Below are 13922 nucleotides of genomic sequence, written 5' to 3' on the forward strand. Positions count from 1 at the left end.
ATTTTTGGCCACCATTTAAAAATACATACAAATAGAATGCAAATATATGCAGAATCACTTAAGACATACAGAGAGACAACGAATTTCTCATATTATATATATATATATATATATATATATATATATATATATATATATATATATATATATATATATATATATATATATATACACACACACACATACATACACACACACACACACTGACCCCATTATTTTTTTACTTGTCACTTTCAGCACAGCTGAGTGTATTAAATGAATTCACCTTAAAACCTAAAAATTTGTAACATTGCATTTTTGTAAACATTTTCTTTACTGTATTGCATAAACCCTAAGGCAGTACGTATTATACAGTTTCAAAATTATGAAGAAATAAAATACATATATAAATAGTGTTTATTTTGCATCTTAAAGTGGCTTATTTTGTGTTACCATACTGATATTTACTGTAAATCACTTATGCCCACGATTGATTTCCAATTCCACAAATAAGGTTCCTTTCTCAATGTTCATAATAAATCTTAATTCAGAGAATTAATTAAGAGAACTTTATAAGCAATCAAATATGAAAATGTAAGACACACCGTATAAAATATGTAAACTATTCAAAACAAGTGCATACTTTTTAACCAAAAACAGTTGGTCAAATGATGGCTAAAAAAATCCTAAAAAATACAATTTTTACAAAATAATCCATATGAATTTCCCAATATATAATGTTGACATTATATTTTAAGAAAATGAACAAAAAAGTACAATTCATCTAAAATCAGCACGCACCGCTTTGACGAACATTTCACAAGACTTAATTAGACAGCAGTAAAATAAAGCTCTCAAATCAAAACTGCATATTTATTAGAAAACCAGGCCTCATTTATCAGTCTTTTAGCAAACAAATGTCTGCATAAGCCAAACTGAACTAGAACTGTCTTACAGATCTGCAAATGTTTCATCTGTAAAGTGCAGTGTCTTCCTGATACAACTCATTTGCATTTAGTGACGCCCACAAATTCCATAAAAGGTCAAGTGTGCTGACAGCCGGCAGCATGAAATGAATAATCAGAGTAACGGCTGTACAACAGAGCTGGAAGTCCTTCTGACTCACTTCTATCCATAGTTGTTCATAGTATAATTAAAAAAAAACCTTGTTTCACAAACTGTTCTTGATTGTATTTTTAGTCCCTGACCTAATGAACTAGCATGAGGATGTGTTTCTGATCAAAACTCCAAAGCACTTCTAGAAGTCATTCTGGAAAATGCATCAGCTTAATGCTGTAAACACAACAAAAATGAACACTTTCAACTTAACAGCATATATTCTTAATATAAAAGTGCAGTAATCAATGTGAATTATATGGTTTTCAGGTCTTATGAGTAAATTCACACACATTTAGGAGCATGAATTTTATATAAACGTTTCTTGGAAATTACAGGATTTTCACAAATACAAAAATGACTTGTTTAAATGCTTGTACTAATGGTTCACTAATAAATCGGTTAATTTCCAGATTGATAAATGAGGCCCACTTGTACCAGATTTTAAACCAACCCTAATATTTACATTTGCCTATTAAACCTAAATTAAAAAATTAAACAATTAAAAAAATGATACAAAGTAAATGTAACATACTTGATGCCAACATTATTCATGTACCATATACACATGCCAAATCACACCCCATTTTGATCACAAATAAACACAGTCGGAAAGATGTTTTTATTATTTGCATGCAATTATATCTAAAAAGCTGAAGTAGGCATATTAATGAGAAAAAACTTAAATAGATGAGAAAACATACACGGTTTTTCCAGCAAGCACTGGAATAATATACTGATCGGTTAAAGTCACATACTATTTCTTTTACTTTCCAACACTAACTCTGGGTCTTCTGGTTAGGATTAAATAAGATCTGCTGGGGCTTAAGATCACCACACCTTTGCAGCTGCTATATAGTTTGATTTTTGTTAGTTAATTTTACTATCAATATACGTAGTGTGTGTCAGAAACCATGATATATGTTTTGCTCTTCACATATTGTGCCCTTCCCTTAATCCCGCACCTCTATGCAACATTTTCTTAGCAAGTTGACTTTGTCTTGGTTACATTGGCACATGTACCCTGCCTTTTTCACAGTCTACATTTACAGAGTCTGAAGAAAAAAAAAAAAAAAAAAAAACCTAATTCTAAATACTTAAAAACAACAACAAACCTCTGCTAGTGGAACTGTTAAATCACAGCAGTTAGTTTCCCTCTCTTTTTCCTAGCAAGAGAACCTTTAAGGCTCAGTGTTAAACCATGTTCATAAAAAAATAATAAAATAAAATAAAAACTTCCTGTATAATTTTGCATAAAGTGTAGAGGCACAAAATTGAAGTTTATTTTAAAACGATTTCAACGATTCATATTTGGTACGTTCTGAATGTGTCTGGAAATCGTAACACACATCTTACTTTTCATGTCTTTTAGCAGCAACCGTGGATGCAGAAGTCACCCATGGAACATCTTTGTGCAGCTTGTGTGTGCTTCACTGCAATGTAAAGTACTTTCTGTATCTGCCATTTCCTCATGTTATGTCTGCTGATGTCAGTCCAAAAAAAAAAAACATTTGGCTGTCTTCTTTAAAGCAGTATATCACTTTTCCTTAAAGAAAAAACATATAAAGATATGACAATCTTTATATACATCTATAGAATTTGGCTGATGCCCTTATCCAGAGCAACATAATTTTATCTCGCTCTAAACAACCGAGCAATTGAGGGTGAAGCGCCTTGACAAAGAGTCCAATAGTGGCAGTTAGGTGGACCTGGGATTGAACTTACAACCTTAAGAGCTACCACATACCCGTATACAATTTGAGTCTATCCATTTCCTTAACATAAGGCAACAAGGTAAGCAGTAAATTAGTTACAATGGTATATGTGTAAAAAATGTCGCCCATTTCGTGATTGAAGCATGCTGTGATGAAACCCTATTGTGTTGGTTTACATTAATTTTTTATAGTGTGTATGTGTAAAGTGACTGGCAGACAACATTAATAATGAGTAGGTGCTGTGTCTTACTTATTACTAAATGAAATGACCAAATTGCACCTATTGGTGGTGCTTTTGCACCAGGCACAATAAAGCCACACTCATTCCATCTGCATTTATGTATGAATTTTTAATCCAAAAATGTGAGTGAGAAATGGACAGAAACCCTTTGTTGATGAAACAGGATCAGAGGTGAATGGCCAGACTATGGTAAGGCTACAGGAACAGATAACCACTCAGTACAACAATGTTGTGTGAAAAAGCAGCTTAGGTTTATCTAATTAAGGTAGATGAGCTACAAGAGCAGATGATTACCATGAATTCCTTTCGGCTCAAACTAGTCTAGTTATGCTCCTCTGAACCTTTTTCCAACAAAGGGTTTCCATTTGCACTGGAGGTTTTATTGTTTTTTTTTTTTTTGTACAGCTCCGATGGTTCTGTGTGAAAATCCCAGATCAGTGGTTTCTAAAAACTCAAATCGTCCCATTGGCACCAACCATTAATAACCCGACTACAGTCAGTCACAGAGATTATGTTTCTGTATTATGTATTCTGATGTTTGATGGTTAATTAAGATCTTGACTGCCAGATGATTGGAAATTGTATCTCTTTCCATTAAGAAATATGCAGTATTATCTGGTACCATAGGTTTAGAAAAGCTTTAAATGAACTAACAATCAATTAAACTGTTTACTGTAAACTGTAATTAAACTGTTTAATTAAACCCCAAAACAAAACCACTACAATTGCAGTGTAAAAATGAAAAACCTGTGGAGACAAAGTATACTGGTTCCCGTAGCTAGATATGTTAGATTATTATTCTAAACTTACCGTTTGTGAGTGAAGGCACTAATGTAAATGTTATGTGCACATGATACTCTCACAGGCTCACAGATTTACAGATGCAGAAGTATAAAATCGAACCTCGCTATGAATCTTACCTTTTTAGCGCAATTTAGCTTCCGCTATTCCTCTCTGAAAAACATTACAAGGTAGGTTACACAGAGGCAGCACACGTGTTGCTGAAAAATGACACACTCACACACACACACAAAACTACAAACCTCGAGAGTGTTGCATCAGCTAAGACACTTGCAAGAGGGCTAGTAATGAGGTCAGGGCTAGGGTCGTTTTCTGTGAGGAAAAAATTCAAGTAGTGACTCAAAGCAACATTTCTATTATTCGTGTACGAGGACTAAGCAATTATGCATGTATTCCCACAATCCACCACCTCACAGCTTCAACAGTACACACCAACTTTCAGTTTCATTTGCAACAAGAAATGAAAAATATGCAGTTCTTTAGCAATTATCCCACATCACCCCACTCCTCCACCACTCTTACCTCCACTTCCTGGTGTCTCTGAGGTAGGAGACTCGGCACTGTCAATATGTATCGGAGTCGGCTCTTCGTCTGGTTGAGTTTGTTCTGCATTTGTGTGTGCTGCCATAACCAGCGGCTGACCCTGCTGGGTTTGTCCAGCCACTGCAGTGTTTCCCTTGCGTTGCCCTGCAGTGACTCCACGCATCTTCTTAGAATGGGACATTTTAACTAGGGAGGAGGGAGAAACAAGGAGCTCTTCACTTTAGGGGTCTAAGCATATAGTGCTTATTTTATTCCTATATAACATTATTTTTATTTAGATTCTATGCCTAAACAAATCAACTAGATTAAACAAGAAATTTGGAGAAACTTCCGATTACTCAAGCAAGTGAGGTATGTTGAATCTACCTAATGGTGGGGCTATAGTGCAAAGATTTTAGTCCATAGTATAAGAACCAAAATCCTTTTTTCCCAATTATTCTTTGGCTGAAGCCAAACTGATATAATCCCCGGCTATTAAATTCAATGACAATGGATTTTTGAAAGCTATTTTGTAAAATTGCATACAACTTAAAACACATATACAGGACAAGATTCAGAGATCATAGACAAAGTTGGGGTGTGTTTATAAATGTGGGTGGAGCTAAGGCCACTGGTATTTCTCAGAAACTGTACATTTTATCACAATTAAATTTGTCATACTGGATCTTGTGCTCATATGTAAGTGGAATTTTAATGATGGGTTATTTCAACAAGTTCACCATCAGCCATCACAACAATTCCCATCACCTTATTAATTACTGCAAGACAATAAAAAATAAACCGGATCGGACATTTGAGAAATGACATAACTTGGACTTACTTGAAGATTTCCTGAAAACGGTACTGCACATGAACTTCTGGAAGCGTTCTGCATAGAAGCCAGGCCTGTGTACTGACACTGTGTCCTGAAAAAAAGATAAATAAATAAATGAATAAAAAATATTTTTTTCTAAAATAAAGAGGTTGTAAATACATTTGTTGTTTTTTCCAGGTAAGCATACCACATACCCCATCATGAACCAAGGCTTTCCACGAGTGCTCCAACTTTTTCACAAACCTAAAAAATAAATGCATACAGGTTTCAAAAAATAGATATATTACTTGATATAATAAAAGCATCAACAGCATAAACTTCACTGAAGCGTGGTACCTGTAGGACTGGAGGATGTCGATGATACCAATAAAGATCAGCAACCTCTCCCCCTTTGGGCTATGTGCTGGCATTCCTCCCGTGCTGCAGTGACAGAAACACAAAGGATACAATCAAACGATAAAGATAAAAAGGCTTAGGTGATATGCTTGATTTAATGCCACAATGATGCACATTGATATCTGTGTATAGAATAGAAGTCTTTATTTTTTCAGATATACATTACAGCAGAGTGAAATTCTTTCCTCACATACAGTATACCAAAGTTGGAGGTTTGACAGTGCTGGGGCTTAAACCCTGATCTTCTAATCAACAACCCGGAGCCTTAACCGCTTGAGCCACTACTGCCCCCCTGTATGTACACTATATGCAATGAGAAGTAGCAATGATGCTGAGGTGAGCCTTAAACTACCCTATCTACATATTTAACAGTGCACATATATACAACTCATCTTAAGGTTTGAAATGTTGTCCTTTTGCAGCCAAGACGTTTTATATTAAATACGAGCTTCTCACACTGGTTAGATTGTGTCTAACCTCTCAGTGCACTGTGGTGCACTCTTGCCCTTGACTTCTCCCTGAATTGCCTCCATGGTTGTGCAGTAGAGGGGCTTCTGGCCCTGATTTTTCTTCTGATCATGCACTGGCGCAGATGCCTCTTCTCCTGACACCCGGTCCACATTGTGAATCCCCACAAGCAGACTGTAGTCCATGATCTTAAAGCTCTGCAGCAACTAAAATGTTGACACAATATGCAATCATGATGATCCTAAAGCAGTTAGGAGAATATCCATTTTATTTAGGCTATATGGTTAACTGATTAAGTGATATATAACTGATAAACAGTCTGCACAATAAATAAAAATTATGCTAGAAACTTACTTTCTCTTAAACTTACTTTCATCTTCTCAGACAGGTACTGTATCACAAACCACATGGTGTAGATCATCATGTTTGATATGGACTAATTGTAACAACCAGATTAATCACCAAAGTAAGCAAATATTTTTGTTAATTATTTTGTTAGTTATAATTTTGTTAATGACCAGTATAATTCAAAACTTTTATAATTTAATTTATTCTTTGGGGGAATAGCCTTAAAAAGGTGTGTGTCTATTTTACTTTAAAGTAAAAATTCCATGTTTTCTAACGTAGTGAAATTCATACATTTGTAAGTGTGGCTAAACATCCAAATACTTTTGGAGCCACTTACATAAAATCAAATGTATTCCAGTAATAATTATATTACCCCACCTCTCTATGTAAAAAATAATCATGTCAGAATAAGGCTTTAGGTGTGTTTCCATAGCACGATTTTACAGCCTTGTAAAATCAAGCATCAGCTAGTAGTAGCTGTCAAATGATAAGAAGAAGGCACGACTAGAGTAAATGTTCTTTTCTCTCACCAGGCAGTCTCGTTGGATGGTCTTGCATAGTGCATTATAATGATCTGTCTCCAGTGCTAGGCCCTCGGGCAGGTCCTGGATGAAGTCCAAGTCTTTATAGGTGGGGACGCTCTTTATTCTCTCTTTAGGTGAGGCACGACGCTTGTATGTGGATCCCTTCAGGTCATATTTAAGGTGCATGGGCACAGCGCGTGGCAGCAAGTTGTTCATTACCACAATGCGGATGTTCTTCCCTGCAGCCTGTATGCAGTAGAGGCCATAGAACTTTGGCAGAAGTGTACGCTTGTTTTGGTTCAGGTTCTGTGGGGGAAAAAATATATATTTAAAAGTGATAACCCAATCTTGTTAAATTCACTATGACTAAATATCACTGAGTATGCTGCCTTAAGTAGCTTAGTGCTTTCACATTAAAGCCAGTCCCATTTGGCAGAGCCTAATTTTTTTTCTTCTTTTACTTTGTTTGATGGTACAATAAGATTTTTGTATCTTCCTTAGCAAAGGCAATCCATTTATTATTTACTTTGCTGTAAGAATTCCAGTCAAGAAAAACCTGGCAAACAGGTATTTTTTTTAAATGTCCTTGTGTTGCTGTGACACTTAAAAAAGTAAGTATAATAAATAAATATATGGAATTATAATAATCTTCTGAAAGAGAAAAAGATATACAGTAATTGATATATGACTAAAGTGATGCTATTTGTGAAACTAGCTGCCTCTTGGTAGTCCAGTGGCAGGATCCCACAGCCAGGGTTTGATTTAAGACAGGGAGCAAATCCAGCCAGTTAACTGTCTTTGCCAGTCCCAAGCCAAGCCAAAACTGGAGGGTTTTGGCATCAGTAAGGGCAACAGTAAGGCAACAGTAAGGGCATCCAGCGTAAAACCTGTGCCAAATCTTATACATGGACCAGATGATGTGCTGTGGTGACCCCAAAACACACACAATACATTTTTCTCACCATTGATGTTGGAGATAGAGCTGCCAGGTAAGAGGAGATATATAGATGTGTTAAATGAGATCATGAAGGTAATTGGTGCGAGAGTAGAGAATGCCGAGGATAGTGTTCGGTGGAAATAGATGATTCACTGTGGTGACCCAGAACAGGAAAATACGAAAGTAGAAAAAGAAGACAACCATGAAAGACAACCATTTTTCTCACCATGAAATACCCAGGCAGTAATTTTTGCAGGAACTCTGCCTCCTTGTGCTGGACAGTTTTAATGATGAACTCATCATCACTGGAGACATAAAAGACAGACCCGCTGGCTCCAGGGTTTGACAGCTCTATCAGGGGATCGTTACACAGCGAATACTGCAGAACACACAAGTGCATTCACAATAAATAACAGCAATACTTAATGACTCCATCTGTTTTAATAATCCTTAAATTACACTGCTTGATATTAATTAACATTAAGTATTGTATTATCATATTTATTTATTATATTAATTTATCTGGAAATAAATTCAAGCAGTCAATTTGAAGGATTTTTTGAGGCACTGGTTAGAAATTTGTAACCAGAAAACACCAAAACAACCAAAAGACAGGTCAAGAAGAGCTGACTGTAGCTATGCTAAAAATAATTTACAAGCTTTTATGGCAAATACTGGGATCATAGTAGCATAATTCTCAATTAGCCAAACATGTCACCGCATACAACAATTATGTTTAGCAATTATTTTGTTTATCACTGATTATAAATTTTCAATAAGATTATCCTTTTAAAATGTTCGCTTTTTTTTTTCAGAAACAATATTTAACTTTGTTTCTGTCAGTCAGCAGTATACATTCTAACGACTGTGTATTTAAATGTAATTGTTGTAGTGATTAAAGAAAGTGGAAAACTTTACAAGGTAGTCATCAGACCGTATTCCAAACATCTCTCTGAAGTAGCGGAAGGCAATTGGGGCATAGGTTTTAAACCTGAAGTCGCCATGGTGGTGTCCAGGAGTTAAATTACTGCCCTCGCTTATTGTGGAAGAGAGAAAGAGAGAGAGAGAAAAACAAGGAACTGTTAAAGAGCAATTCAGGGAATAAACATGCAATCAGGACTTTATAGATTGCAGTAACATTATCTGCACAAGATATTTAATCATGTTTATGATAATCAGTATCAATTCGTAGCCACTTCGCATACAAGAACACACCTGGGAAAGAAAATACTCTCCACTACTTCGAAGTCCTGCATGAGAACATCTCTCTCTGGCTTCTGGCTCAAACTGCCCACAGTGTGTGCAATGCCCAGTTGGATCGCACCTTTCAGGGCAGATGAAGTTGTCTAACAAATTAAGATAGATGAAATACATACTAATCAGATTGTCTGTGCTTCATCCCATACAACATATTAAACACAGTTCATTGTCACAGGCGTGATCGAGGTTACAAAGCGCTAAATAATTGCCATTGTTACACAATATTCCTGCAACATCTTTGAAATTCTGCTTGTACTACTGGAGAAAGGCCTGAAAGGCCATATCAGCAAAAAATCTAACCTTCAACCTCAAATAACTTTTGGGTGTGTTAAATATTTGGCCAAGTGGCGAGAAAACAAACATTGCAATTTCCCAATTTACTGTATGAACTGGTACAAAGAACCTTCTATGTTAAACAGTCAACTAAAAAAACATTATGTCACTTGGTTCAGTGCCACAATAGCAACTGATCCATTGTGTGTGTCTATACGTGAGTTCACTTAGCTTGCTTGCCTTTTTGTATGTCGTCTCTCCTGTAGGGTCAATCCCACGATGACCGATGGTTCTCTTATTGGTCTGTGATGAACTCAAAGAGGTCTGGCCCTGGAAATTGTAGTGATGAGACCAAAATATATTCCACTGTACTGAGAATGCAACTGGACAAGTGTTTAAATGGGTTTGTGAAAGCAGCAATTTATTCTTACTTCAACAGATGCCATCCTTAGAGTTCCAGCAGGTCCTGTATGAACATAAAGAAAAATTTCACCTCCATATACGGACATACTGTATAGGAACACCTTTAAACCTGCTCATTCATGCAAGTAGCCTAACAGCACAATGCATAAAATCATGCAGATACAGGTCTTCAATTAATATTGACATTAAACATCAGAATAAGAGGTGAAAAAGTTGTCAGTGACTGATATGCTTGCTTGTTTGACACATATTGGTCAGCGGTTTGTCATGGTTGTTGGTGACAGACTGCTGATCTCCTGGGATTCTCACACACATGAGAGTGTCTAGAGTTTATACAAAATAGCACAGAAAAAAAATCCATGGAGTGGCAGAAAAATCAGAGCAGAATGGTATGACTGATTCAAGCTGGCAGTATTTCAGAACGCACTAAATGTCCAAATTTGAGGCAGATGGGCTACAAAAGCAGACACACAAACCTGAGGCAGTGGTTCTAAGTGGTTTTTATATATTTGGAACAGCTTGATATTTATAGGTTTTCAACAGTTTAGGTAGTTATTAAATGAATGTAATCCATTTTGCATAGAACAAAGATTATATGCACAGTTGTTAGTTCCTCTGAGTAATGATCAAAGGTTTTGATTACCACCTTTATTCCTCTCAAACCTTGTCCTACTGATATTAATCAATAAAAAAGTTTGGCTTGGAAGGAACAGGCAATCGTTGAGAGGTAACACACAAAAACACACACACAAATACACATACATACAAAAATACACAGTTACTGGTGCACAGCATGCACAAACACCTGCCCTGTGGTCTTAGATACAGTTTCGGGGTTTATTTTTTCCCCCCTTTTGTTAAACGACAACACATCTGCACATACTAAAAATAGTAACAGTAACAAAACAGCAGTAACAAAAGCACTACAGGAAATTAAAAATGTTTAAACTTCAACACAGGCATTCTGACACACACACACACACACACACACACACACACACACACACACACACCCATGCACTTGTACCTCGGTGGGGAAACAATCTCCATAACAGATTAACCACATCTGAAGAATAAACATCAAAACTAGTCATAATGATACCTCTAGCGGTCAGACAATTGCTCTGATATAATGATGGTAATTCACTGCAGAGGGTGGATATGTATAAGCCTTCTGAGAATTAAGTAGTAAAAAATGGCTATAAAAGAAACTCAATGCTGCATTCAGCTTAATGAACATGTGGTTTTTTTTTTGTAAACAACAATCTAGCAAGCTACAAGGAGTGTTTACATCCTCAAAACAGCAAACTGTTACAGATTTAAACAAAGGATGTCTATGTTAAGTCGTCTAAAGTAAGAACTACTGTAAAATCTACTCTACTAAAAGGCAGCAAAGTAATGTTTTAATTATAGAGATAGAGATAGAAGATAAATAAGAAGAAAAAAGAAAAAACAGGGAGGGTAGATTTAGGTTAACCAGACAAGTCAGATGGTGGAGGAGATAATGTGTCATACTGTGATATCTTGCAGACCACAGAACTCAAAATGTTGTACATAAATAGCAGCATTAAATAAAATCAGAGCAGCTAAAATTTCATTCTGTAACTAAGAAATTCAGAGATGATAATGATAGCCCAGGATCCAGCCCTCCTGCAAGTATAATAATAGCTACTATACTTCTGTTTAAATGTACTATTCCAATATTATCTCATCGCACCATTTTACAGAGTAAGGACACACAAATAGAGCAGATAGATACAGTGTGCGCTTAAAGGTCATGTCTCTATCAGCCAAAACTGATTTGACAGATTTAATTACTACTTAAATCTGTGCTGAAAGAAAAATATATTTGTTACAGACCTGGTAAGTGTTTATCAGAACCATATCATCTATATGGCTCGATTCTACCACATTTCAAAATAGTTAGAGACCCCTTTGAAGTATTCAAGAAAAAATAAATCAGCCTTTTAAGACAAGCATTTTAGTTTCACATATACCAATACCAGGTCATTACAGTGAAGAAGTGGAAGTGGGAATGCTTTTTGAGAAGGTTCAATCAGCCATTGTTTCGGTACATGTAATCTCATTAATTTTTTTTATCTCCTGTGTTGACACTTACTATTGGAGAAAGCTCCCTCGGTAGGGACTGGACCAGCTGTAGCCATTCTCTAGAGGACGTTTCATAGGTCACTTACCGTATCTGGAAACAGAAGCAAAAACATTTTTTGTACATACAATATTTTGCATAAGTAGAGTTCAAGTGCAACAAGTTTGCTCCTTAGTCAATATAAGGCTGTTTGTTCAGCTATCTTCTCTACCAAACCCTAAGGCACTTCTAAGAACATTGAGATCATATGACATGGGATGTCATATCCCTTTACTATGGCAAACTTATAGTAGTTATATGTGTAGATTCAGGACATATACTCACAGTCTATTTTATTAGGAACACCTATGCATCCATGCAGCTATCAAGTCAGACGATCACGTGGCAGCAACAAAACATTAAAAAAATCACGGAGATACAAACTAGAGCTTCATTTAAAGTTCACATCAAAAAATTTTCAGGAAATCAGGAAATTTTCATGGAATTTGGTGCCAAATGGGTTGGTTTGAGTATTTCATAAACTGGTGACCTGGGAATTTCACACACACACGCAATCTCCAGCGTTCACAAAGGACGGTTTGAAAAACAAAAACTTAGTAAGTAAGCAACAGTTCTTTCGGTTCATTATAGGTCAGAGGAAAATGGTTCAAGGTTCCAGGAAGGAAGTCCAGTAAGTCAAATAATCACTCTGGTAAACAGAAATGTATTTCAGCATGCACAAAACATCAGTGTAGATAGGCACCAACAGCAGATCACATCAGGCTCAAAATTTTATTTTCTTCTGCAATGTGCTTCTGCTTCTAATAAACTGGAAAATGAGTGTATAATCCCAGTTTAGTCAATTTCAATACAATTAATTAAACGGGTTAACCTAGTGGTTAGGGTGTCAGGCTACCAATCAGAAGGTTGTGAGTTTGAATCCCACATCCACCAAGCGACAGTTGGGCCCCTGAGTGAGGTCCTTAACCCTCAATTGTATAAAAATGAAATAAAATGTAAGTCGCTCTGGATAATGGTGTCTGCTAAATGCTGGAAATGTTACTATCTCTCTTCTTAGCCGTATCACTGCTTATTTTAATCATATTTCTTGATAGAAAGTCCATTAATTTGTAAATGTAAACTAATAAAAAGGTTAACTTGTAAGCACCAAGACTAAAGATGCCTTCTTCGTGATATTCGAAATATTTAAGAAACACCTCATCATCTATTAATCATCCATATGTTCATTAGTATGTTACATAATTTGCCAATGGTCAAGGTAATAAAATCAATATGCCAATAGTCTGTTGCGTCATCTAACGACGTCAAACGTGCTTTATTTACTTTTCCGTGAAAAGAGTGGCAACGTTACCTGCAAAATATAAGCTTCAAAACAGTGGCTAGACCACTGGTGAGCCAGTTATCTGGTTTCAGTGTTAGAAAGTTAGATTTATTTAGTCGGCACGATATATTCAGTCATAAATCATTGACTCTACACGTAATCGAACAGGTTGGATTACTAGTAAAAAAAAAAGAAAAAAGAAAAAAAAAAAGCTCTTAGCTAGCTAGCAAACAGTTAACACTTAGCTGCTCAAACCGTATAGCCAATTTGCTTAAATGTTAACTCTTGGTCAGTAGATGACGTTAAATATGTTTTAAACGAATATACAAATGTTTTATAGCAAGTCACACGTAGTCGGCTAACCTCTTCTTGTTTTTTTTGTTTGTTTTTTGGTCGATTGTTTACTCTTCACTTGTTGCTCCCAAAGAGACAGTAGAATGAGTCGTCGTGCAATTTTTTTTCTTGTTGCAGTCTTGTTTAGCAAAGTTTATCCCTTCTGTTGATAGTCTTCTTTTTATTAATAATTGCTTCTTCTTCTACTTCTTCTTCATCGAGAAGACTACACCCCTAATTCGCCGTGTTTGTCAAATCTCCTCCGCATACTTTCAGTGACATCCATTTCCTTCTCTTTTCTAATAACATCCTTAAAAGCTTGC

At 36.0% G+C, this 13922-nt stretch overlaps 1 protein-coding gene across 2 annotated transcripts; it reads right to left on the reverse strand.

The window, feature by feature from the left end:
- Window positions 1-210: 210 nt before the first annotated feature.
- Window positions 211-13922, reverse strand: pip5k1aa (phosphatidylinositol-4-phosphate 5-kinase, type I, alpha, a). 2 transcript variants are annotated; one of them, XM_027144015.2, is made up of 16 exons: window positions 13630-13922; window positions 11958-12038; window positions 9847-9881; window positions 9656-9745; window positions 9098-9228; window positions 8801-8918; window positions 8109-8261; window positions 6952-7251; window positions 6083-6279; window positions 5546-5629; window positions 5404-5452; window positions 5216-5300; window positions 4375-4581; window positions 4095-4164; window positions 3972-4005; window positions 211-2641 (listed from the first exon to the last, which is right to left on the reverse strand). In XM_027144015.2, exons 2-15 carry the CDS (start codon window positions 12001-12003, stop codon window positions 3996-3998), a joined length of 1575 nt encoding a protein of 524 aa, XP_026999816.1. In that variant the 5' UTR covers window positions 12004-12038; window positions 13630-13922; the 3' UTR covers window positions 211-2641; window positions 3972-3995. The 2 variants fall into 2 exon arrangements, with proteins under 2 accessions (XP_026999816.1, XP_047671638.1); XM_047815682.1 differs by lacking the exon at window positions 13630-13922 and adding an exon at window positions 12270-13549.

The sequence above is a fragment of the Tachysurus fulvidraco genome, chromosome 7, assembly GCF_022655615.1.
Source record: "Tachysurus fulvidraco isolate hzauxx_2018 chromosome 7, HZAU_PFXX_2.0, whole genome shotgun sequence".
Classification (NCBI taxonomy): domain Eukaryota; kingdom Metazoa; phylum Chordata; class Actinopteri; order Siluriformes; family Bagridae; genus Tachysurus; species Tachysurus fulvidraco.

Excerpts from the sequence above, each read along its gene's own strand:
- pip5k1aa (XM_027144015.2), bottom strand. The coding sequence starts at position 12,003 with ATGGCTACAGCTGGTCCAGTCCCTACCGAGGGAGCTTTCTCCAATA. Across the intron at positions 7,252-8,108 it reads TACTGCCTGGGTATTTCATG|AACCTGAACCAAAACAAGCG; the intron begins GTGAGAAAAATG and ends TTTCCCCCACAG. Across the intron at positions 6,280-6,951 it reads CCATCCAACGAGACTGCCTG|TTGCTGCAGAGCTTTAAGAT; the intron begins GTGAGAGAAAAG and ends TCAACATTTTAG.